We start from the raw sequence: 21,971 nt of genomic DNA, 5'->3' as shown, positions 1-21,971 counted from the left end.
CTCTTCCACATAAGGAGGTTTTACCTAGTAATCATTATCTACTTTTCCACTCTTATTAATCTTTTCTAACCTTTCTTGCAAGCTGAATTATTGCTGTTGTTAAGTTTGAAAGCTGAGGCATTTGTTGCAAGAAATAAGGTTTAAATGTCCTCGGAAGGAGAGATTTTTAAGTACATACATTTATACCCTGAAAAATCACACAAAAACACTCCCCCCAGTGTAACAAACCCACCCCCTGCATAAAGAGGTTTCTCACACTTGAACATTTGGTTATTCCCAACAAAAAACAATATATTTCATCAAGGACATAGATTTTAGCCAGGTGGACACTCAGAACAGGTCTCCCGTTCACGGCATGAAGGAGGCTGTGTGAACTCATTCTTATCTCTCATGACCCTCTCTTCACCCTTGTCTAGAGAGGTAAGGCAACTGCTTTCTGTCATCCCCAATCTTAACTCCAGAACTTAACTCCAGCATACAGACTGGTATACATGACTGGACTTTAGGCTGAGTAAAAGGCATACTCAAAAAATTTTATCTCAAAAATAGGAAAAATATGCTTCCACACTATATTTGTGAATTCACAAACACACAAGAAAGCGTCTTCTCCTGCTGAAATCATTTGAAGCCGACCCACAATGGATCGGCGATCACGTTTTTTAAGGCGGGACAAAGAGAAGAAGCTCTGAGCTCACAGCTGAACCTCAATTAAAATGGCAGCAGAGGAGGATGTAGACGTAGCTTCTGCTGTCACAGCTGTTTTGTCAGAATCTATGATTTAATTGTTGAAAGAGGAACAGCAAGAGCATAAAAGCATAAGTTGTTGTGGTTTCTCATGACGTCTGCTGCTATTTAATTTGGCACCATGATTGGCTAAAGCCTGACTTTGGTAGGTGGGCGCTGGTTGTCGCTTCACCCAGCTAGAATGAAAGGTTCTGCTAAATGCCCTCATTTTCCTAAAGAGATTCAATGGGAGCATTCCCAGATTAATAACATGTAGAACACACAGAATCGGTGTTTGTGTTGAATCTGACAGAAAATTGTGTCGCACGGGGTTGCGGCTTTTGGCGCTCATTGGGGATGATCACAACTTACACGATTTTAATCAAGGGGGCTTACGTAGGTCTGACTGAGATAGATCCCAGATCTATTTTAGTTCGACTACATAGCAGTTCAGCTGTAATTTAATGGATCTGACAGGAAGAGAGACGCGGTAACAAAGTAAAACACATCCGCTTTGGGGAAAATACAAAATAAAATGTGTTAATCGCACGGGAAAAGGAGCCTCACATCGTGTATATAATAAGTGGGACAGACTTGTGCAAAAACAATTAATGAAACTTTAAAAAAAGTGTACTTTACCCATGATAAGAGTTGAGGTGGATAGAAAACGGATTAAGTAGTGATCCACTTTGAGCCTCGCACAAACAACGAGGGACTGAAATCGCAGTTTATCTCTCTGAAAAAAAATTTCTTCCGGGGGAGAAAATATAGTAAAATATTTATTATTTTAATATTAATATTTATTATTTTAATATTTAGTTTTTGTTTTCTTTAGATGTAGATCTCATTATTTTTTAATATAGGTAAAAAGAACTTTCTCTATCTGTTCTGACTTGAGACGCTGTACAGACTCGTTAAGTGGGGATTTGCTTTATAAAATGCGCCGGTTATTTAAATTTTTTTTTTTAATAACTTTTCATAATGTGTCCAATTCAAATGTGTGATTTTTTTTTTATTTGTGTATAGCACAAAGACAGAAGTGTAAAAAAAATCTGCACAGATCTGCTCACCCTGCCTAGTCGGAGCCTCTTTATGCAGTCGGTGTGACATGGAAAAAATTGGATCGGAGATTAAAAAATCCTATGTAACTGGTGTGTTCAGGCATTTAAACAGAGTGCTACAGCTTATTAAACTGGCCGTTGTTTCATAGTCTATCCTCTCTGTGCCCTGTGCTATAAAAAGCAGAGTTATTTAGATGATGCCAAGTTTTGCTAATCTTAGTAAAATTACACAGTTTTATTTTTCATGTGATTGTAGATATATATATAAGAAATGTTGATTTATTTTCCCTACAAAGGATTGCTTGTTCCAGGAAAAGCTAGGAAACAGAGGATGGGATACAGTCAAACCAAAATCCTCCTTCGTGACCTTTGGCATTTTTTCCAACAAAGAATCGTTCCTTTTTCTTTTCTTTTCTTTTTGTGTTTGCAGCTGCCTGCGCTGCTGTCGCCCACCCACAGATGTACTTTTTAGGAACAGATAATGGCACTTGATCAATGCATGTTCCAGCCGAGCTCAGAATGTCACATTGACTGCTACAAGTGGGCTTCGAGGAGTTCATGTTGTGCTTCTTGGAAACAAGGACAGAGGCTCTTAAAGTCTGATTCTTTCCTTTCCTCCCCATTTTTTTTCCTCCACTAATGTTTCATCTAAATCTCTGGATGGGTTCATTCATGCTGCCACTCAGGGAAATGGATAAAGAAAAGCACAAAAAATTATTTGCCTTTCAGCTATCTGCTCATATTTATGATACTGAGTTTTATCAGGCAGAATTGTATGCACGTAATCTTTCTGGTGCAATTTTCTTCCCATTTTTAACACATTATCAAATGTTTGATGTTTTAGCCAATGTGGCAGCAGCAGCAGGAGGCTTCATCTACTTCCTCAGCTACCTGCCTTATTTATTCCTGTGGCCTCGCTATGACTTACTGAGCCATGCTCAAAAGGTGTCGGCCTGCCTTATCTCCAACGTGGCCATGGCCATGGGAGCACAGCTTATAGGAATGTTTGAAGGCAAAGGTAAGCCTTTTGGTCAAACTTCAGACCTTAAATGCATCAATTATCTTTGTAATTCATGTATTTATTATATGTGTTTTTGCTCCTCAGGTACAGGAATACAATGGTCGAACTTGTGTGACTCTGTGACCGTGGACGATGACTTCTCCATGGCCCAGGTTCTTTCTTTGCTGCTGTTTGACGCGGTGCTTTACGGCCTGGTGGCCTGGTACATGGAGGCTGTGTTTCCCGGGGAATACGGAGTGCCTCTTCCATCCTACTTCTTTTTACTGGTACGCAAAAAATGGAAACTACTAAAACGCATAAAAACATATAAGACTTATCCAAGGGTCACTGTCTATTAAGTGAATATCCTGAACTAAATGGATGGTAACACAAAACAACCGTTATCATCAAAACCTTTTGTTAAAGGAATAATTGTAATCAGAAATATTTTATGAGAGTTTGAATTAAGGTAACATTAACACAGACAGATTTATTTAAAAACTAGAACTACAAATTAGAAATAGAAAGTATTTAAAAATGTTATTTTAAGTGTTTAATAAACAATAGTAAATTCATTTGTTGAACAATTAGAAACCTGCACCAGAGGCAAATAAAATCAACACTATGTAGATTAGTTCATATGATATTTGGAGTTTAAACTTCTTTAATCTTCAGCAGTAATCTTTAAAGTCAAAGCAGATCATTTAAAGAAAATATACAAACATTAGATAAACCAAATGCTTCATTTGATCCAACTCTTCTGTATTTTCTTCCCTTGCACTTGAGGCATCCACAATAATAATAAAGTAAAACCTAAATATTTGTTTAGTTGCAACTGAAACACCTGCAACAGATTCTAATTTAAAGCAAACTAAAACACAACAACAAAAGACTGTTGAGTTATGCGAATGATATTTTGGTGGCTGAGATAGAGCGACTAAACATAAAGCAGAGCGAGAAAACCTTTTCATTCTTCAAAATGTTATATTATAAATGTTAGCTGAGTCTATTCAGAAATAGGACAGGTTGAATACCCACTTCCTGTTTATTTTAGGTTTCAGCAGCAGCTAGACTCTGGGGGAGCATAGAAAAGCAACATAAAATATGCATAAAATTTACTTATGTTTATTGATCTTTGTATTGCAATAACCTTTATGTATTTATTTTGCATTTGAAGGGTTATTCTATGGTGTTGCTGAGAATATTGTTATAATTCTGGCCATTAAAGCTAAAATAAAAAAGATCCTAGGGCAGCCTTTACGGTGTTAAGTACACTGGAAAATCTAAATAACCACTAGATAGATGCAATTACTATAAAAAAACCGGAAACATTGTAAGCAAGACTTACAATAAAGCAGATTCTTTTGTCTGCAGCGTCTCAATGTGAAAAGTTATTGGTGTCAAGGTTTTTTTTTCCATATGTTGGAGTCAGCCGATTTAATGGGTCTGGTTTACACTGACTGAGATCAAAACATGTCATTTTGTTTTATTAAAGTTCATTTTTCTTCATCCAGACACCTATCAGAGAAGTATATACAAGCCAAGAGAGACATCTGCTTTCAGTGAAAGTGGTTTTAGTACAGGAAGAGTGGAGGGGATTAAAAATGGCAGGCATCAACATATCAGCCAGAAGGAAGTCTTCAAATTCAGCTTGTATAATAGAGAAACTACTGAGCAGCCAGTAATAACAGGGTTTATCCTTACATCAGCCTTGCTCAATCACATAAATGGCCAGAGTCTTTACACACAAACACACACACACACACATGTCCAACAAATCTTATTTCCCAGTGGTGGAGAATGATTGATGCAGTTTAGTTGTGACGCATTTCTGTTGGCATCCATTGTGTGTGTTTCTTGACATTTCCTTATTGTGTACATAAATGTTAATATTGTTAGTTGTAGGAGTTCTGGGGCTGCGCAGTTGCGTAGTGGGTAGCACTGCTGACTTGCAGCGAGAACGTTCCGGGTTCTATTCCTGACCCGGGGTCTTTCTGCATGGAGTTTGCATGTTCTCCCTGAGCATGCGTGGCTTCTCTCCGGGTACTCCGGCTTCCTCCCACTGTCCAAAAACATGACTGTTAGGTTAATTGGCTTCTCTAAATTCTCCTTAGGTGTGAGTGTGAATGGTTGTTTGTCCTGTTTTTCTCTGTGTTGCCCTGCAATGTACTGGCGGCCTGTCCAGGGTGTACCCTACCTCTCGCCCATAGACTGCTGGAGTTAGGCACCAGCACCCCTCAAAACCCCCGCTGGGATAAAGTGTGATGGAAAATAGATGGATGGATCTTGGAGTTCTTGTTTCCTGTTTCATATTACAAACTAGATCCGCTTCCAAGGGAAAATACTATGTTTTTATTAGACTTGATTGCAATTCTTTTTCTTTGTGCTGATCTTTCCAACTGCAGCCTTCATACTGGTGCAGCAGCCCTCGTGTGGCTTTGTTGAACGAGAAGGAAGAAGAAGAAGATGCAGAGAAAGCTATGAAGGGAGAGTTTATGGAGGAGGAGCCAGCTGGAGTAGTGTCTGGAATAAAGATTAAACACCTCACTAAGGTACGACTCTTGTAAAATAACCCTTTATAAGGCTAGGTGTGCTGTTTTTATGCTAATGCTATGGAGTGCATCTCTGCTTTTCAGATTTTTCAGATCGGGCCAAGATTTTAAACATTGCTTTAATTGAGTGTTATGTTATTCTACTCCAAAAATTATTATGAGTTTACATTAACTCAGCTAAATACACATTTCATTCTGGAACCTTAAAAAATAATGTTTTGACTTCAAACACTAAAATAAATGTAGAATAAATTGTAGTGCATCTTCATTGTGATCGTTTATTAAACTTTAAAAACTAAAAATGATTATGGTTTTATGGTTATGGTCTTTTTAAAAGCCTTCCAGTCTTTGTCGTATTTTTTTAAATTTTAAGTTTTACATCTACTAAAATCCGGACTGTCTGCAGGAAACTGGGGCAGAAACGTGTCAAATAAATTGTATTTATAAAAGAGTTAGAGCTCAGTGACCATCTTTTAGCTGCAAATCTGAGACAAACTGAGTTTTTTTTACCCAAGGTGTATTGATAAAAAGTTAAACCTCTAATGGATCTGGGTGTCTCATTCTGCCAGGACTTCAAAGTAGGAAACAAGACACGACAGGCTGTGCGAGATCTGACGTTGAACATGTTTGAGGGGCAGATCACAGTGGTGCTTGGACACAACGGTGCCGGGAAGACCACCACGCTCTCCATGCTTACAGGTTACCAGCCGCAAACATGGCAGTAAATTACGTGAAAACAGTCACCTAACGGCCATCTGTCCTGTTTATGTCACATTGTAGGTCTGTTTCCACCCACCAGTGGCAGGGCGTACATAAACGGCTACGACATCTGTCAGGACATGGCTCTGATCCGACGCAGTCTGGGTCTCTGTCCCCAGCACGACGTTTTATTTGATAACCTCACAGTGAGAGAGCATCTGCTCTTCTACGCGCAGGTATTCATTTAGCAGCTACATATAAAAGGACTGTGTTGTTTGTGTAGATAGGCTCATGATGTTTTCTCACACTAAGATATAAACGTAATATTTGTGGACTGTACCACTGTTTTTAAGAGCTGCTACCTAACCTTTACAGTACTTAAGGTGTAAGCTTTTGACAACTTCTGCTATAGAGTACTGCTTTTTTTGGCTGTAGAATGAAAGAACGAAGTGAACAGAACATAAATAGGTCATTGTTTGTCTTGTGTTTCCAATGTTAAGCTAAAAGGCTTTCACAAGGAGCAGATTTCAGATGAGGTGGATCGGATCATCTCCATCCTGAATCTTGAGGACAAGCGTCATTCTCGCTCCAAGACCCTCTCTGGTGGCATGAAGAGGAAGCTCTCTATCGGCATCGCCCTCATTGGAGACTCCAAGGTCAGAAACATTGACTGTTACCTTTCATGGTCGTGCATTTCTTTCCCGTTCCCCTCAAACAGTGAATATCTCCTCTGCTCCTGCCTCCAGGTTGTCATGCTAGACGAGCCCACGTCGGGTATGGATCCATCGGCACGGAGAGCCACCTGGGACCTTCTGCAGGGAGAGAAACGAGGTCGCACCATCCTCCTCACCACTCACTTCATGGATGAGGCCGACCTGCTCGGCGACCGGATCGCCATCATGGCGGGGGGTGAGCTGCAGTGCTGCGGATCACCACTCTTCCTTAAGAACAAATATGGTGAGTTTTTTTAATGATCTAATTAGTTCTTTTAAGTTTTTACCTTTTCTTTGGTGCAACAGTCTTTATTTCATGCCAGTTTCCCTGATTTTCATTACAACTAAAATCCTCAAATTAGATTGCAGCACTTTGCCAAATGATCCGTCCATGTTGACCCACCAGAAAAAAGAAATAAAGATCATTTTATTTGTTAGATAATTGTTTTGGCAAAATAATGTATCAGTATATTGATACAATATATATATTTTTATTTTTATATATATATTTTTATTTATTAATGAAGGTTATTTCCACTTATTTCCTGTTATGTTGTTTTCTATTGAGAATTGTGTTTAAAAATCTTTCTTGACATGATTGTTAAAATATGATAAAAAAAATATGAATAAAGCTCATAAATAATTGCTTTTATATGCTAGGTGCTGGCTACCACATGGTGATCGTCAAGGATGCACTTTGTAATGTGTCTGAGATCACTCGCCTTGTTCACATGTATGTTCCCAATGCTACACTGGAGAGCAGCGCTGGAGCAGAGCTGTCCTACATCCTGCCTAAAGAAAGCACCAGCAAGTAAGTTATTGTAACCTGAGGTCATTCCAGCTGAACCGCATGTAGTTACAGTTAGTTAGAGCGGCCGAAGCATTAAATCAACTTAAAATTCCTTTATGACACTTGTATCTGTTTTTGAGGGGACTATATTGTCCAGAAATACATTATTATATATTTCATTAAATAATAAAATCCAGAGTCAATGCACTTGTTAAATGCTACGAAACAGAGCTTATTTTTTATTTTTCTTATTGCATGTAAAATAAGCTTTATTTCTTTTTTCTTTTTCAATTTCTGTGAACAGGGTCAAACAATAGATAATAAACTTTACAGCAGTTTGAAGCAGGTATTGGCTGCTTTGAGTGTCGGGGTTCATGTTATTTACATAAACTTTTATGGGCAAAAATGTACAATATGATCTCTTCTTTTAAATAAAACTGAAAAGGCCACATTTTGCTTCACTTTTCAATTCTGCTCCTCAAAGACTAGCAGGACACCGCAAACCCAAATACTTCAGAATGCTTAAAAATTAAGTGGTAACTGATTACCTAAGTGTTTTTCTGTAATAAAGTTAGACAATTTAAGTACTTACATGTTTTACATCACGGTGCTGTAAAACATATTCTAAATTAATTAGTCAATAACTTTGAGGTAATCAGTTTCCACACTCGTTTTAAGTATTCTGAACTAATCAGGTTTGCTTGTAAAAGGTTTGTTAATCAGTTGCTTTGCAGAAACACAGTTTGTAGTTTTCCCAGTTTTAAAACGCTTTTGCAACAACTTTTTTTATTTTCTTTTTGTGAGCAAGACTAGAGCGGCTGCACAGTCTTTCAGCCAGCTGAACTGCAGTGCAAAGCAACAGGTAGAGAAGGGACCGTTCAGTGTTACCCATTGCTCCATGCTTCCAGACACTTTGGTGTTTTCTCTGGTGTCTCAGCATGCAGTAGGAACTGTGTTTGTGGTTTGTTAATTGCAGCGTGACACGTCTCTCCTCTTGTGTTTTCTTGCAGGTTTGAGCTGCTGTTTGCTGAGCTGGAGATGAATAAGGAGGAACTTGGTATTGCAAGCTATGGAGCCTCAGTCACCACCATGGAAGAAGTTTTTTTGAGGTAGGAAGTCTTTTTTATTTCCATTCCTCATTGGGTAACATTTCTTGATAGATTTCATCCAAATCTTTTGGAGGAATTATTGGAGAAATTATTGCCACAGATAAACGAATTTATTGCAACATGTACACACACTGTTCTGCATAAACAGGTTTGTGTAATTTTTTAGCATGAAAAACCCTTATGAAGAATTCCTGTGTGTTGTATAATTTTCTCCCACATCATTTATTACTTCAAAAAATATTTGTCTTCCTCTTCAAACTGGAGCGTATGTTTGCCTCCCCTTCTATGTTTATATCATCCAGTTCCTGCTGTGCATTTCTTACTTTATTTCTGCTTCCTTATGGGTTTAATTCTGCATCTGTGGTAATGAGATCGCAGCCGCTTCCTCTGTGGAAGACGTAACTCTGCTTGCTGCTGAAACTGGCTGTCTGAAGATAAACTCGCTGCTTCCAAGGCCTCGTTATTTATGAGTCATGCTGAGAGTCAAGCAGTGTGTTCTGGTCATTTACAGAAGAGAAAAAAAATGGCACAACCACAAAGCAGTTTTAAAGTTCTAGTTGCCAAGAATTATATTTAAGCATGTTTTAGTTTGTGGTTTCATCTATTGATTAAATTTATACCATTAACTAATGTGACAATATTATCCCACTACTGCTGAACATCCTTAGGGTATCCAAACAGTGAATGAGTCAAAACAAAACTTGAAAAGCTTTTTTGATTTGAGAAAAAACTAGAACAATGCATGGTGCCTCTACTTTAAACACAACATGCATCGGTGTCAAAGTTTCTGCAATTAAAAAGCCAATCATGCTGATTATATATGTTTTCTTATCTTCTTGATAAATCTGTATACATTTGCAGTAAATGTCTTTGGATGTGATGTTTATTTATTGGCGACTGCTTTGAATTTTTCTCTTTGGACTTTTGGATTGAAGATGCAGCTAATTTAGCTTCTTCTGATTAACCATATAATCCAGCTGGCGGACATATTTGTAATATTCCCTATAGAGGTGAGGTTTTGTACCTTACCTTCAACTCTGATTATGAGCATCCCAAATCCGTGTGTTTTCCACAGCCAACACTGCGTCCAAATTCGCCCTTTTTAAATTTGATTCAGTCTCAGGCAGCACAGTTTGATGTCTAAGTTGACATATTTGAGCTTTCTCTCTTAAACACTTTAAATAACACTTTATAAGGTTTATTTATTAAAACACTATGAGACATGACAACAGATTTTGACAGAAATGGTGATTGAACTCAGACCAGAGAAATGGCTCAGGTTATAGATGGAAGCGTTTATCACCGGGCTCGTTTCATCTTCATCATGAAGTCAGCCCAGAATACAAGTTAAAGAAGCACTTTATGGGCGAACAGGTGGTGCAGAAGTTAGTGTGCATGACCCATGTGCGGAGGCCTTAGTCCTCGATGCAGCTGACCCGGGTTTGAATCCGACCTGTGGTCCTTTGCTGCATGTCTATCCCCCTCTCTCATACCCCCTTTCCTGTCAGCCTAATGTCAGAAAAACGAGCCACTAGTACCATAAAAAACCAAAAAGAAAAAAAAAAAAAAAAAAAAAGAACTTTATATATTTCCAGTGTCAAACTCGTATGACATCATACTCATCAGGAGACCTCACTGGCCATACAGAATATTACAGTGTTCTTAGATCAAGGACAACTCGAATGCACAGTGACATTAGTTTAGAAAAACTATCTGTATGCTTCCATTTCAGTCCTACATTTTCATGTACATAATGAGGACGATTACTTTTTATTTATTTATTTATTTTTTTCCAGCTTTTATTGTGATTACCTTGTCACAGGTACAGAGCAACGAAATGAACTCTCTGCATTTAACCCATCCCCTTGGGGAGCAGTAGGCTGCCATTGTGCGGTGCCCAGAAGCAGTGTGAGGTTAAGGGTCTTTGCTCAGGGAGCCAGAGTGTCAGTCTGTGGGAGTGGGGCTTAAACTCAGAACCTCAGGATTCCAAGCTCTATGCCCTAACCTCTAGGCCGCCACTCCCCCACTATCTCATTTTATTCTAATTAGATACATTGCTTTGGAAAACATTAGCCTTAACATGTAAAGGGAGATTATCTTAGGGTTAAACAAAAAAAAATTATCCTAACACTCTGATTCGGCGCCCACTGATTTGTTTTTTTGTTATTGGGCACATTACATATTGCTAATGTTGCTCTCTGTTCCCTCCACCTTCAGTGCGAGGATAGGCGATGGTGCCTTTACTTTCCCCTCAGAAAAAAATCTCACCATGGTATTGGCAGTTTCAAAGGACTTAGAGTAGATGTGCTGTAATTTCACCCTCAAAATTAACCGGATGTACATTGAATTTGCCGGTGCCCCTGCATCCAAAGTATTCAATGCGTGGTGGACCACCGTTCTGTGACTCTCCTCATCCCCAGTAGTCACCAATTACTTTTCTGAGCGAGTAACTAATTGAAGGAATAACTTCCTATATCCCTTTTTTTCGGTGGTAAATACCTGTAATCATTTGTTTATATTTGCAGAGTGGGGAAGCTTGTTGATACTAGTTTGGACATTCAAGCAATCCAGCTGCCGGCTCTTCAGTACCAACACGAGAGACGCTCCCATGATTGGACCACAGATGACGCCAGCAGCATCAGCGGCCTGACAGATGTCACAGATTTCACAGACAGCGGCACACTCGTGTCTGAGGATGGGTCAAATATTAAACTGAACACAGGGGTAAGATTGATGGTTTTCTTTATATTCTCCACATGACTCCTACAGCTCTGTTTACGTTTTTTTACGTGATTCGCTCCAACAGGTAAGACTCCACCTGCAGCAGTTTTATGCCATGTTTCTGAAGAGGGCACTGTACAGCTGGAGGAACTGGAAGGTGATGGTGGCTCAGTTTTTGGTCCCTTTGATCTTCACTGTTGTGGCCTTAGTAGTGGCGCGCACCCTTCCCAACCACCAGAATGCTCCACAGCTGAGACTGGACCTCAGCCGCTACGGTCCCACCAGGGTCCCAGTGGCCCTGCAGCCTGAGGCGGGTCCCCTTGCATCTTCTCTTGCCAATATGTATGCCTCCCAGCTCCTGGCACAGCTGGGCGAGCTCCAAAATATCACAGGTGAGAAACTGATAGAAAGATGTAGAGAAAAGCTCTCAGCTACCATGGTTACAATCTCTCTGTATAGAGAGAGTCTTTTCCTAAAAGGTGGCACACAAGAATCGGAAATCTGTTTGTCTCAAAAAGTACAAGTACTTGCAGTTTGTCTAAAAGGCTTTAGATGGTTGCAATGGTCAGGTAAATGCAAGTGTTGGAGGATAAGCCAATCCCCAGCTGAGACAATAGATGAACCGATCAGGATTTCAAGTGGGACATTCTCACAAATTACTTCAAGATCTTACATCGTAGCGTTGGATCTATGCTTAGGGTTACTGTCTTTTTCAAGTATTTTGTATCAATTAGTGCTATAAATTTCTCTGCTAAAGAAATTTTTCCCTAAAGTCACAGATTTGTCTTCTACTTCAGAATAATGCATTAATATATATCAGTGCAGCACCTAAAATACAGATGAAAAAAATGGCAGATTATTTTAGTAAGTCATGTTCTCAAAATGCCTCCATTTGGATTTAACTATCTAAAACTAGGTTATATGAAGAAATCAAATCACAGTTTGTCTTCTGTCTCTTTGACCATGTAGACTTCACTGATTATGTCCTGACGCAAGCAAAAGCAGAAGGTGGAAGCTTCAATGAGCGCTGCGTGGTGGGTGCTGCCTTCCTAGGCAGGAGCAGCTGCTACTCGGAAGCTACAGCCTATTTCAACAACCAGGGCTACCACACGCCTGCCACAGCCCTCATGATGGTGGATAATGCTCTGTTCAGACTCTTAGCCGGGCCCAACGCATCTATCCTGACAGGCAATTACCCCATGCCTAGAAACCTTTCTGAAGCTGCGAGGAGCCAGCTCACAGAGTGAGAACAAGACACAGTATCCCCATTAGAAGAAACACAAGCTTAAAACGTTCATAGATAATGATTTCTTTATTTTTCCTCTGTAGGGGTAAGACTGGGTTTGCCATTGCCATCAATCTGATGTATGGCATGGCCTCACTGTCCAGCACGTTTGCATTGCTGCTTGTAACTGAGTCCTCCATCAAGTCAAAGCACGTGCAGCAGGTCAGCGGCGTCTACCTCTCCAACTTCTGGTTCTCTGCACTGCTGTGGGACCTGATCAACTTCCTGCTTCCGTGCCTCCTCATGCTGGTCAGTGAGAAACCTGACCTCACTTCACAGAGGAAAGACACTTAGGGCCGGATTTATCAAGATCCAATTTTGCGTGCAGTAATTTGCGCTCGCAAACTGGAATTTTGCGCGAGGGGCTGAACCATGGTTTGCGGGTGATTTAACAAGAGCGATTGCGTAACTGGTGGAAGGTGCAAAACTGTTGGAGACGCCCTATTTAAATGATGGTTTTGCGCGTTTTGTGGTTTGCGGCAAAGTAGTTTGTAGTCTGTACAAACTAGTGCATTAAGAAATTTAAATCTTACAGTGACCCCCAACAAAAAAAATAAATAAGTAAATATATATATATATATATATATATATATATATATATATATATATATATATATATATATATATTTATATATATATATATATATATATATATATATAAATTGGCAACCTTTATTCCCTAAGGTGGTATGTGCTGCAGTAAAAAAAACAAAAAAAAAACATGTTTTGTATTGGCCTGTGACTGTGGATGAGATCCCCGCAGCATTTGGTACGTTGCTCCACAGGCGCAGGGGGAGAACCCCGACCCCGTCGGACAGCACTTCTGAAAAAACAAGATTGGGAGATCCCAGCTCTCGCTGCAACCGTACGCTGGAATGACCCAGATGCAAAAAAGTGCAATGTTGCAAGGAGTTTTGTGATATCTGGTATTGCGTGGGTCCTCCTTGTGGCTGGCTCCAAATCCATTCGGATTCCCCCAACAGCTCCAAAATGGCAATGCTGGATAAACGATATGTTTTGATGATCGTTTCCTCGTTCATTGCAAAAATATTCACACGGAGTGAAAAAATGCGTTCTCTGCGTCTCCTTGCTTTATTTCCATGTCTCCTTCTTGCGACAATAACCGCTGCCATGTGTGCGCAATTACGCATACAGACCATTTGCACCTTCTTTTGAAACGTGTTAAATATAGAGTCAGATACCGTTAGCAAAATTGCGTTCAGGTTTGATAAATCACTTTGCGAGTGCTAAATTAATATATTTACATGTTCTCCTCCCACAAGACGCACTTTAGCGTGTAAACGCCCCATATTGCATATTCATTGCAGAAAAAGTACTAAATGGATAAGAGGCGCTATTTAGCACGTTTTAAAGACCAAATCCTTTTAGCACGCTGTTGATAGATCAGTTTGTACATTTTTTAGCGTGCGCAGTGAAATAGCTCACGTTTTAATACAAGCAAACCTTTGATAGATCCGGCCCTTAGACCTAAGATGTTTGAACCGAGTATATTTTTTTTTCTGTTTTGCCTCTTTCCAGGTTGTATTTCAGGCGTTCGGAGTTGAGGCTTTTGTTGCGGATCACCACCTAGTCGACGTTCTCCTGATACTTGTCCTGTACGGCTGGGCCATCGTGCCTCTGATGTATCTGCTCAGCTTCCTGTTTTCCACTGCTGCCACTGCCTACACACGCCTCACTATCTTCAATATGATCTCCGGCACTGCCACGTTCCTGGCAGTCACTATCATGGCCATCCCAGGTGAGACGCTAACAAATAGCAGAAAACACTGAAAATCTCAGAATGAAAAAAAAGTCTGAGTTTGTCCCCTGATTGGTTGCAGATTTTAAAAATAACTGCAACCATAAAAAATGCTTCAGCTCACATACTGTCAACAACTGTCTCCTTTTGAGCATGCAGATACATTGCCTTGCTAAATTATTCTGGCTCCTGAAATTTTTTCAGACTTTGTCATAATAAAATTGCAACTTCAACTTCAAGCTAAAAAAAATATGCACACATACATTTTAACACAGACATTAAAAAACAATTTTTTTTAGTTCTTATGTTCTATTAAATGTGGTTTACATATGCAAATCTTATCCTCTTTTTGCTGAACATGTACTTAAATATATTTAATATTTACAAAGCTACACATGGAATCTACATTTATTCATATTTGTTGAATGTATCAATGCTATAATTGAACACACAGTGGAGAAAAGTTCAAATAATTCAGGAATGGATTTGGAGTTTTCAAGCATCATTAATCTTTATTAGTTGTAACGATAAAGGAAAAATGTTATCATGACAGGGACTTTATCACAGTATTAATAAATGGTAATATATATGCCTACTCCTTACATTGGAGTACTATCATCTAGAATGCGCTCTTAAATGAGAATTCCAACTGGAAAAATCAAAGAATCAAGTAGCTTCATGTTTAGCATCTAACATGGCTGCTGCTCGTATAGAAAATAGTGAAATTTGTACGTTTAACCTGTTTTCTTTTTATGCACCTCTGTGGATTTGTATTTTGGACCACTTGCAAATATCACTCTTCCAAATTTATAGGTGAAGATTTTTTTTTTTGAATAGATAAAATGAAGCTAGTTACGTGATTAAATAAGCTTGTATTGCTAACAGTAGATGGCAACATGTAGATTAGTAAATCCCAATGCGATTTTTAAATGACATTTTGTCATTCTCATCTCTGAGCTCTGTCTTTAGAGGCGAAGCAAATGCAGCAATACCTTGGAAATTGCATCTGTAATTCCAATGAAAGCTAGTTCTTAGAGGAATTAACTAAAGATGCACTGAATATGAATATTTACCAAACTTTTTAGATGTTTATTTGTAAAAATGTTAAAAAGCACCTAGACTTTTCTTTCCTTTTCAGGAACTATTTTGTGCTTGTGTAATAAATTAAATTATTTGTTAATATTTGTTTATAGACAATAAGATTTGCTGGAGACCTCGTATAAAAAACATTTAAACTATAATATCCAGAAGTATTGCCATTCTCAGCAAACATTCGCAAAATTACGCTTCACTGTATATTCTGTATTCCTCACTTATATTACCTTATTTGGGTTACTTTGAGGAAATATGGGGCAACACTTTACTATAAAACCTCGCTGCTGCCGTTATGCACGTTACAAAAAAGGGCCATCAGAATGATTCATATGGCAGGATTCCACAATCATACTAACGTACTATTTATAGAGTCCCACCTCCTCAAACTCCCAGATCTGGCAGTAAAAGTGCCGATGTACAAGGGTATAAATGTGGATTTTGGCCTAATATGTTTGTGTAGGTATCTATATGTATGTATACATGTATATGTATGTATGTATATATATATATATAAGCGTGTGTGAATAATGGATAAGAAACATAAAAGTTTAACACAAAGGTTACTCTACCTTAAGTTAACTTAAGTGCAATTAGAGGGGTAGGGCATGTGAAAAATTAGTTTCAAACAATTTACATTAATCGATGTCGTTACTCTGGCTGTACTATATACCGACAGGTTTATTTGGTGGAGGGTTTTTTTCTTCTATTTATGTTCAGGTAAATTTAGTTTGTTCGGAAATTGGTGTTCGGCTTAGTTGTGTTAAGTAGTCTTTTATGTGTAGCTGGTTGATTCATTTGTTGTTGTTTGTCAAATTGTCTGAAATAAATTCCTATTCATAATATTACATTATTACACTTTTAATCAGTGATTGAATCGAGATAAAATAGTTCAAAACGCATAAATACTTAAGGAAAAAAAGTAAAAATGCACTGAACAACTTTATCTTTTTGTTTGTTACTACAGTAAATACAGTATTCTTTATTACTGTGTGGGCAGACATTGAGGAATAATATTCACAGGCTTAGTTAAAGTGGGATGTGTGAAGGCTGTTGTTGTGGAAAGGTAAGAAACTGCAGGTGTGATTGTAACTGTATGCGGGAGGGTGTTTGTGTTTGTATAAATCCTTCAGCTGACTATAAAACATATTAAACAAGAGGATTATACAAAGCCTGAAAAAAGTGTACACTATCTCTGTTTATTGGTGTCCTTCATGTTTCCCTGCAGAATTGAACCTTGTGCACCTGTCACACTTGTTGGATAAGGTCTTCCTGATCTTCCCCAACTACTGCCTGGGCATGTCATTCAGCCAGTTCTACCAGAACTATGAATTTATAAAGTTCTGCACCTCAAGTCCCATGAGCGAAACAATCTGCAAATACCTAAGTAAGTGCTCTCTCAAAAGTTTATAAACTTTATGAAAATCATTTACTTAACTGAGTGTTTCTCTGTTTGCAGACATCACATACCAAACAAACTTCTTTTCGATGTCAGAGCCTGGTGTGGGTCGTTTTCTGGTCTCCCTCTCTGTGCAGGGCGTCGTCTTCAATGCGCTGCTGTTTGTCATCGAGCTGCAGTGTGTCCGCACCGTCTGCAGACTCTTTACCTCTCTGGGCAGAAGACGCAAACAGGTGGAGGCATTAAAATGACTTAGTCTGACTTTTTTTTGTATATACATGTCCTTAAACAGCAGCTTGGACAACAGGATTGCAATGAGATAATGCAATGAAGGAGAAAAATCTAACATGACGAAATGGCTACAGTTTTTGGTGTTTTTGGTGTTTTTGTTTTATAAGCTTCAGAATAAAAAAGCAACTGTGTTTTCTTTGTGACTGTGAAGTAAAATGACATATTGTTATGTGTTATTGTTCATAAAAGAATTAACTTCTTAATTTTTAAATTAGTTTTAGAAATTTAGAAAAAAATTCTGTTTTCATTCGGGATCCAGAATGTATTTGAAATAAATCTAATTTAATAAAGCACTTTGAACATCTGTAATGGGACATAAGAAAATACATAAGAGGAAAAATTATTTTGGTACTAGACCTTCATCAGGCAAACATTTTGCCTGTTTAAGGTCTAGTTGGGAAGTTAGTATTCAATCAAGATGCAGCCTGATTGCTGATACAGGTTAACGTACTGGGTTAAGCTGAATATAGAGGAAAATACAACCCTAAAAAATGTTTACAAACATAAACAAAGAAAAAAAATATGCTAACAAAGAGAAAAAGCTGCTTAATATTGGATATGGACCATTGACTTCTTCATTTGTTTCATTTTTATTAATAATTAATATCATTAATTTTCTATTTATGACTATAAATCAAAAGAACAAAATAGACTATTTTGATGTTTTCATCTCACATATTGACTCTGGCCTCAGATGCCTCTCTTAGATGATGCAGCGTTCCTCCCTGAGGACCGGGATGTGGCTGAGGAGAGGAAGCGGGTCCTGGAGTGCCAGCCGGTGGTGGAGTCCATGGTGGGCAGCCCCCTCATACTGCATGAGCTCAGCAAAGTGAGTTGCACAACCGCTTCGATGTTTTTGTGCTCTGCTGAGGTTTGTAAACATGGAGCTAGAATCATGGTATGTTTTGTACAGGTTTACAGCAGTGGGGAGAACCTCCTGGCTGTAGACAGACTGTCGCTGGCTGTAGGGAAGGGGGAGTGTTTTGGCCTCCTGGGCTTCAACGGGGCAGGGAAGACCACAACGTTTAAGATGCTGACGGGTGATGAGAGCGTTACTTCAGGAGACGCATACATAGACGGCTACAGCATCCTGAGGGACATTAAAAAGGTATGACCGACATTTAGAATTTAAATGAATAAATACTAAAAAAGCTCATATTTCACAGGAATATGTATCTTTGGGTCTCAGGTACAGCAGCGCATAGGTTACTGTCCTCAGTTTGATGCGGTGCTGGACCACATGACAGGAAGAGAGACGCTGAGCATGTACGCTAGGCTGAGAGGAATCCCAGAGAAGTATGTACCGGGCTGTGTGGAGAACGTCCTGAGGTCATTGCTGCTGGAGCCTCATGCTGATAAACTGACCCGCAGCTACAGGTGGAATTAGTTCTGTCCTTTACAGACAAGATCAAACAATGAATGCATTTAGTATTAACGGAGATGTTTAAACCCATGCAGCGGTGGTAACAAGAGGAAGCTGAGTGCAGGAATGGCTCTGATTGGTGGACCTCCAGTCATCTTCCTGGATGAGCCTTCCACAGGGATGGACCCTGTGGCCCGGAGGCTGCTGTGGGACGCAGTCACACGCACCCGGGAATCTGGGAAAGCCATAATAATCACTTCTCACAGGTTAGCTGTGTTTATTGCTCAATATTACCTCAAAAGTATGCAATTTCTGCATATTGATGGATGTAAATGGATGGGTTTTCTCTCCAGCATGGAGGAGTGCGAGGCGCTTTGCACCAGGCTGGCAGTGATGGTTAACGGTCAGTTCAAGTGCCTCGGGAGTCCCCAGCATCTGAAGAGCAAGTTTGGCAGCGGCTACACCCTCTTGGCTAAAGTACACAGGGAGGATGATTTGGAGGACAGCGACCTGCTGCTTTTTAAAGACTTCATTGAAAGTACCTTTCCAGGTCAGAGATGTCCCATTAAACAGAACTGATCACTGTGAGCTCTGTGCCGTTGATCAAATCTCACTTTGAATTTTCTCCAAAAACAGGAAGCCAAATCAAAGATGAGCACCAGGGAATGGTTCACTACCACCTCACTGATAAAACACTAACCTGGGCGCAGGTACAGTAGCTATGAAAATGTCTGAATAACTGGTACCTCAGACGAGGGATAAGAACATCCTCTCTAGTTTAGCTTTGTTAGAGCTCCCTCTAGTGGACAGGGAGTAGCTGAACAGTTTAAACTTTTCTTGCTGGGCCCTTCATTGATTCACAAGTTTTCATGCCCCCAACAATAACCCCCAACCTCTTCAACAGTTCAACATGGAAAAGTCAACAGCAGTAGATTAAATAGTGCTATAAAATATGCTACTAAAATGTCCTTTAATTAATACAACTACTACTTTTCAGTTCAATTATTTTAAACTCTATTGCGATAGATATTTTATTGTTGTTTAAATTCCTAAAATTGAGCTATTCATTCAATTAATTTCTAACGCTGTATAATCAGCAATGTAATCTTCTTTTCAGATGAGCTAATTTAAATAAAAAGCAGTTAATAGGATTGGAAAATATTTTCATTGAATATTGTCGAAATTTCCTTTTTCTGTACCAAAGTTGCAAGTTTAGTCTTCCTTGTCATAGGTATATACATATATATTATAGTTTTTCTTAAATTTGTCAGGACCACCCCAAATAGAGCAAAAAAAAAAAAAAAAAAAAAAAGGCCTTAAAAAAACAAAACATGGCAGAAAGCATAAGTTGTCTGTACGTTTTTAAAATCGGAAATAAACTACAATTTAGGTTTAAAAGATATATTTTCTGTTTACAAATCCTTTATTTTCATCCCATGTCCTCTTCTCCTTTTTCTTCTCCTGCTAAGGTGTTTGGCACTTTGGAGGCAGCCAAAGAGAAGTACCGCATTGAAGACTATTGTGTGAGTCAGATATCCTTGGAGCAAGTCTTCCTGAGCTTTGCTCAGTTCCAGCACTGCACACAGACTGACAGGAAGTAGGTGAAAGGAACAGGAATTCCCTCCAGACCAGTCTGGAAGAAAACCGGTGGAAGCAAAAACCAGTGTCTAGACCACCAACGCTAACATAGTGGGCGGTCCACTCTGAAACCTCATCATTTCTTCTACTTCATGAGACATTGTTGGGTCATTCACACTGTTTGTTGTCGCCGTGTGAAGTTAGGAACACTGACTCTCATCGTAGCTTGTGGGGTGTTGATTATACCAAGTAATGAACTCTTAGATCTGCACCTTTTTAATTGAATCAAACTCGATAACGACCTTCAACCGCTACACCAAACTGTGCGTTAAAGGGTCAATGCGTGTGTGTTTAATATTTGTAAAGTTTTCGTTTCTCTTATTTATGACTTTTATTACTTGTTTCCGAGATTTTGTGCTGATTTTCATCACAGGAGAATGAACCACTCTGATGATTGTGAAGTTGTGGTGCACCTTCAAGCCTTATCCACGAAAACTTTTCTTTTTAGGTTTCCTTGAACAAAAGGATCCAAATACAGAAAAAACCTCTTGTCGTTGCCAATTGCACCTAACGGCGCTCAGTTCAAGACTGTTTTCAATGTAATGTAAAAAGGAAGTCGGAATGAGGGAGAGTTGTAGGTTGCAGGGAATCAATAGATGTTGAAGAGTGATCCTCAGATTACATTTAATCATTGCTGAATGCAGTCAGTGCTTCAGTTCCTGTAAATCAAAGCATCGTTAGCAATGTGCAACAACAAGGAGGTTAATAATTACAATTCAGGATGGAGATTGGCTCTGATTCCTTAATGCACTTTGAAAACCAAGAGAGAGCTAATTTTCAATAAACGGGAAAATGTATCACCCAGCAATGATCGAATATTACTACTAAGAAAGCCAAGCTTTTGTCTGGGAAATTTTAGTTACCCCTGTTTTTAACCCCTCTTCTTAAGCTCTTGGTTACACATTAAAGCTCAATTTAAAGCATGTTAACATTAATACATTCCTAGAGTAAAATCTCTACAAGGATGTATGTTTTATCTAGAAATATTAAGATATACTTTTATCGTTTTTTAAAAGTAAGAGTTTGGATTTCCAAATATAGTCTCCTGGATTTCCACAGTCTCAATATTACAAACCAGGACAAATAAACAGAATGTTTCCTCATACTCGGACAAACTAATCACTTCAGCGGTGTAATGAATGTACGTCCTTCCATGCCGTCCGACTTTAACCTTTTAATTTATACTTTTAAGGACTTCTTTATATTTTTTAGTGCACTTCATTCCTGTAATGCAAATGACTTGAAAAGGTTATACAGCATGAATATGTGAAATACGTGCACTGCTAGTGTTGTAACGATCAAGTCCTGCTGAAGAATGGCGTGTCATATTTTATAAAAAGGGAATTCACATCATCGCAGCTGTGTGTTGTACTGTACCATGGAACTGAACCTGTCATATCTCTGTGTATCGCTGTCCTTTTTAAATTAAATAAAGCTCTCAATGCAAATGAGGGCAAACGCCTGAGTCTGACTGTCTTTTTGTTATTTTTTTCCCATTCACAACATGATACGGGTCATTATCAGTCCTGCATACAACTTGTATGATAGAGTATGCAGAGAAGAGATATTGGTCGATAGCTTTTTGGCATCTTTGGTTTTAGTTGGTTTCAACATAGCTAAGGTAGGTGAGTTCCATTTGCGCAATTATTGAACAATTCTAGTAGCCAGTCTTAGTATTTGTCACCTTTGCTCTGCAAGTTTTTAGGTGTTTCAAATCAGCAAGCAGCTCATCATGGGAAGAAGGGAAGAAGATTCTATGGTTTCTTAAAAAAAAAA

At 38.9% G+C, this 21,971-nt stretch overlaps 1 protein-coding gene across 2 annotated transcripts in view; it reads left to right on the top strand.

Annotated features, from left to right (window-relative positions):
* abca3b (ATP-binding cassette, sub-family A (ABC1), member 3b) overlaps window positions 1-21,660 on the top strand; it is a 37,752-nt gene extending 16,092 nt beyond the window's left edge. Inside the window, exons 9-31 of one of the 2 annotated variants that reach the window (XM_038270097.1) lie at window positions 2,629-2,802; window positions 2,890-3,071; window positions 5,190-5,336; window positions 5,906-6,035; window positions 6,117-6,271; window positions 6,536-6,691; window positions 6,782-6,992; window positions 7,409-7,559; window positions 8,549-8,647; window positions 11,173-11,371; window positions 11,454-11,760; window positions 12,338-12,611; window positions 12,698-12,902; window positions 14,193-14,412; window positions 16,733-16,891; window positions 16,964-17,136; window positions 17,889-18,023; window positions 18,108-18,302; window positions 18,384-18,571; window positions 18,653-18,823; window positions 18,911-19,107; window positions 19,194-19,267; window positions 20,027-21,660. In XM_038270097.1, coding sequence (XP_038126025.1) covers window positions 2,629-2,802; window positions 2,890-3,071; window positions 5,190-5,336; window positions 5,906-6,035; window positions 6,117-6,271; window positions 6,536-6,691; window positions 6,782-6,992; window positions 7,409-7,559; window positions 8,549-8,647; window positions 11,173-11,371; window positions 11,454-11,760; window positions 12,338-12,611; window positions 12,698-12,902; window positions 14,193-14,412; window positions 16,733-16,891; window positions 16,964-17,136; window positions 17,889-18,023; window positions 18,108-18,302; window positions 18,384-18,571; window positions 18,653-18,823; window positions 18,911-19,107; window positions 19,194-19,267; window positions 20,027-20,158 — 4,034 coding nt within the window. In that variant the 3' untranslated portion in view covers window positions 20,159-21,660. The remainder of the gene's footprint in view (window positions 1-2,628; window positions 2,803-2,889; window positions 3,072-5,189; window positions 5,337-5,905; window positions 6,036-6,116; window positions 6,272-6,535; window positions 6,692-6,781; window positions 6,993-7,408; window positions 7,560-8,548; window positions 8,648-11,172; window positions 11,372-11,453; window positions 11,761-12,337; window positions 12,612-12,697; window positions 12,903-14,192; window positions 14,413-16,732; window positions 16,892-16,963; window positions 17,137-17,888; window positions 18,024-18,107; window positions 18,303-18,383; window positions 18,572-18,652; window positions 18,824-18,910; window positions 19,108-19,193; window positions 19,268-20,026) is intronic. The other variant, XM_038270096.1, reaches the window with a different exon arrangement.
* The last annotated feature ends 311 nt before the right edge of the window (window positions 21,661-21,971 follow it).

The sequence above is a fragment of the Cyprinodon tularosa genome, unplaced genomic scaffold (genome assembly GCF_016077235.1).
Source record: "Cyprinodon tularosa strain WSP-4 unplaced genomic scaffold, ASM1607723v1 ctg75, whole genome shotgun sequence".
In the NCBI taxonomy this organism is placed as follows: Eukaryota; Metazoa; Chordata; class Actinopteri; order Cyprinodontiformes; family Cyprinodontidae; genus Cyprinodon; species Cyprinodon tularosa.
The sequence above is the reverse complement of the archived record's forward strand: the minus strand, read 5'-3'. Positions and strand labels throughout refer to the sequence as shown.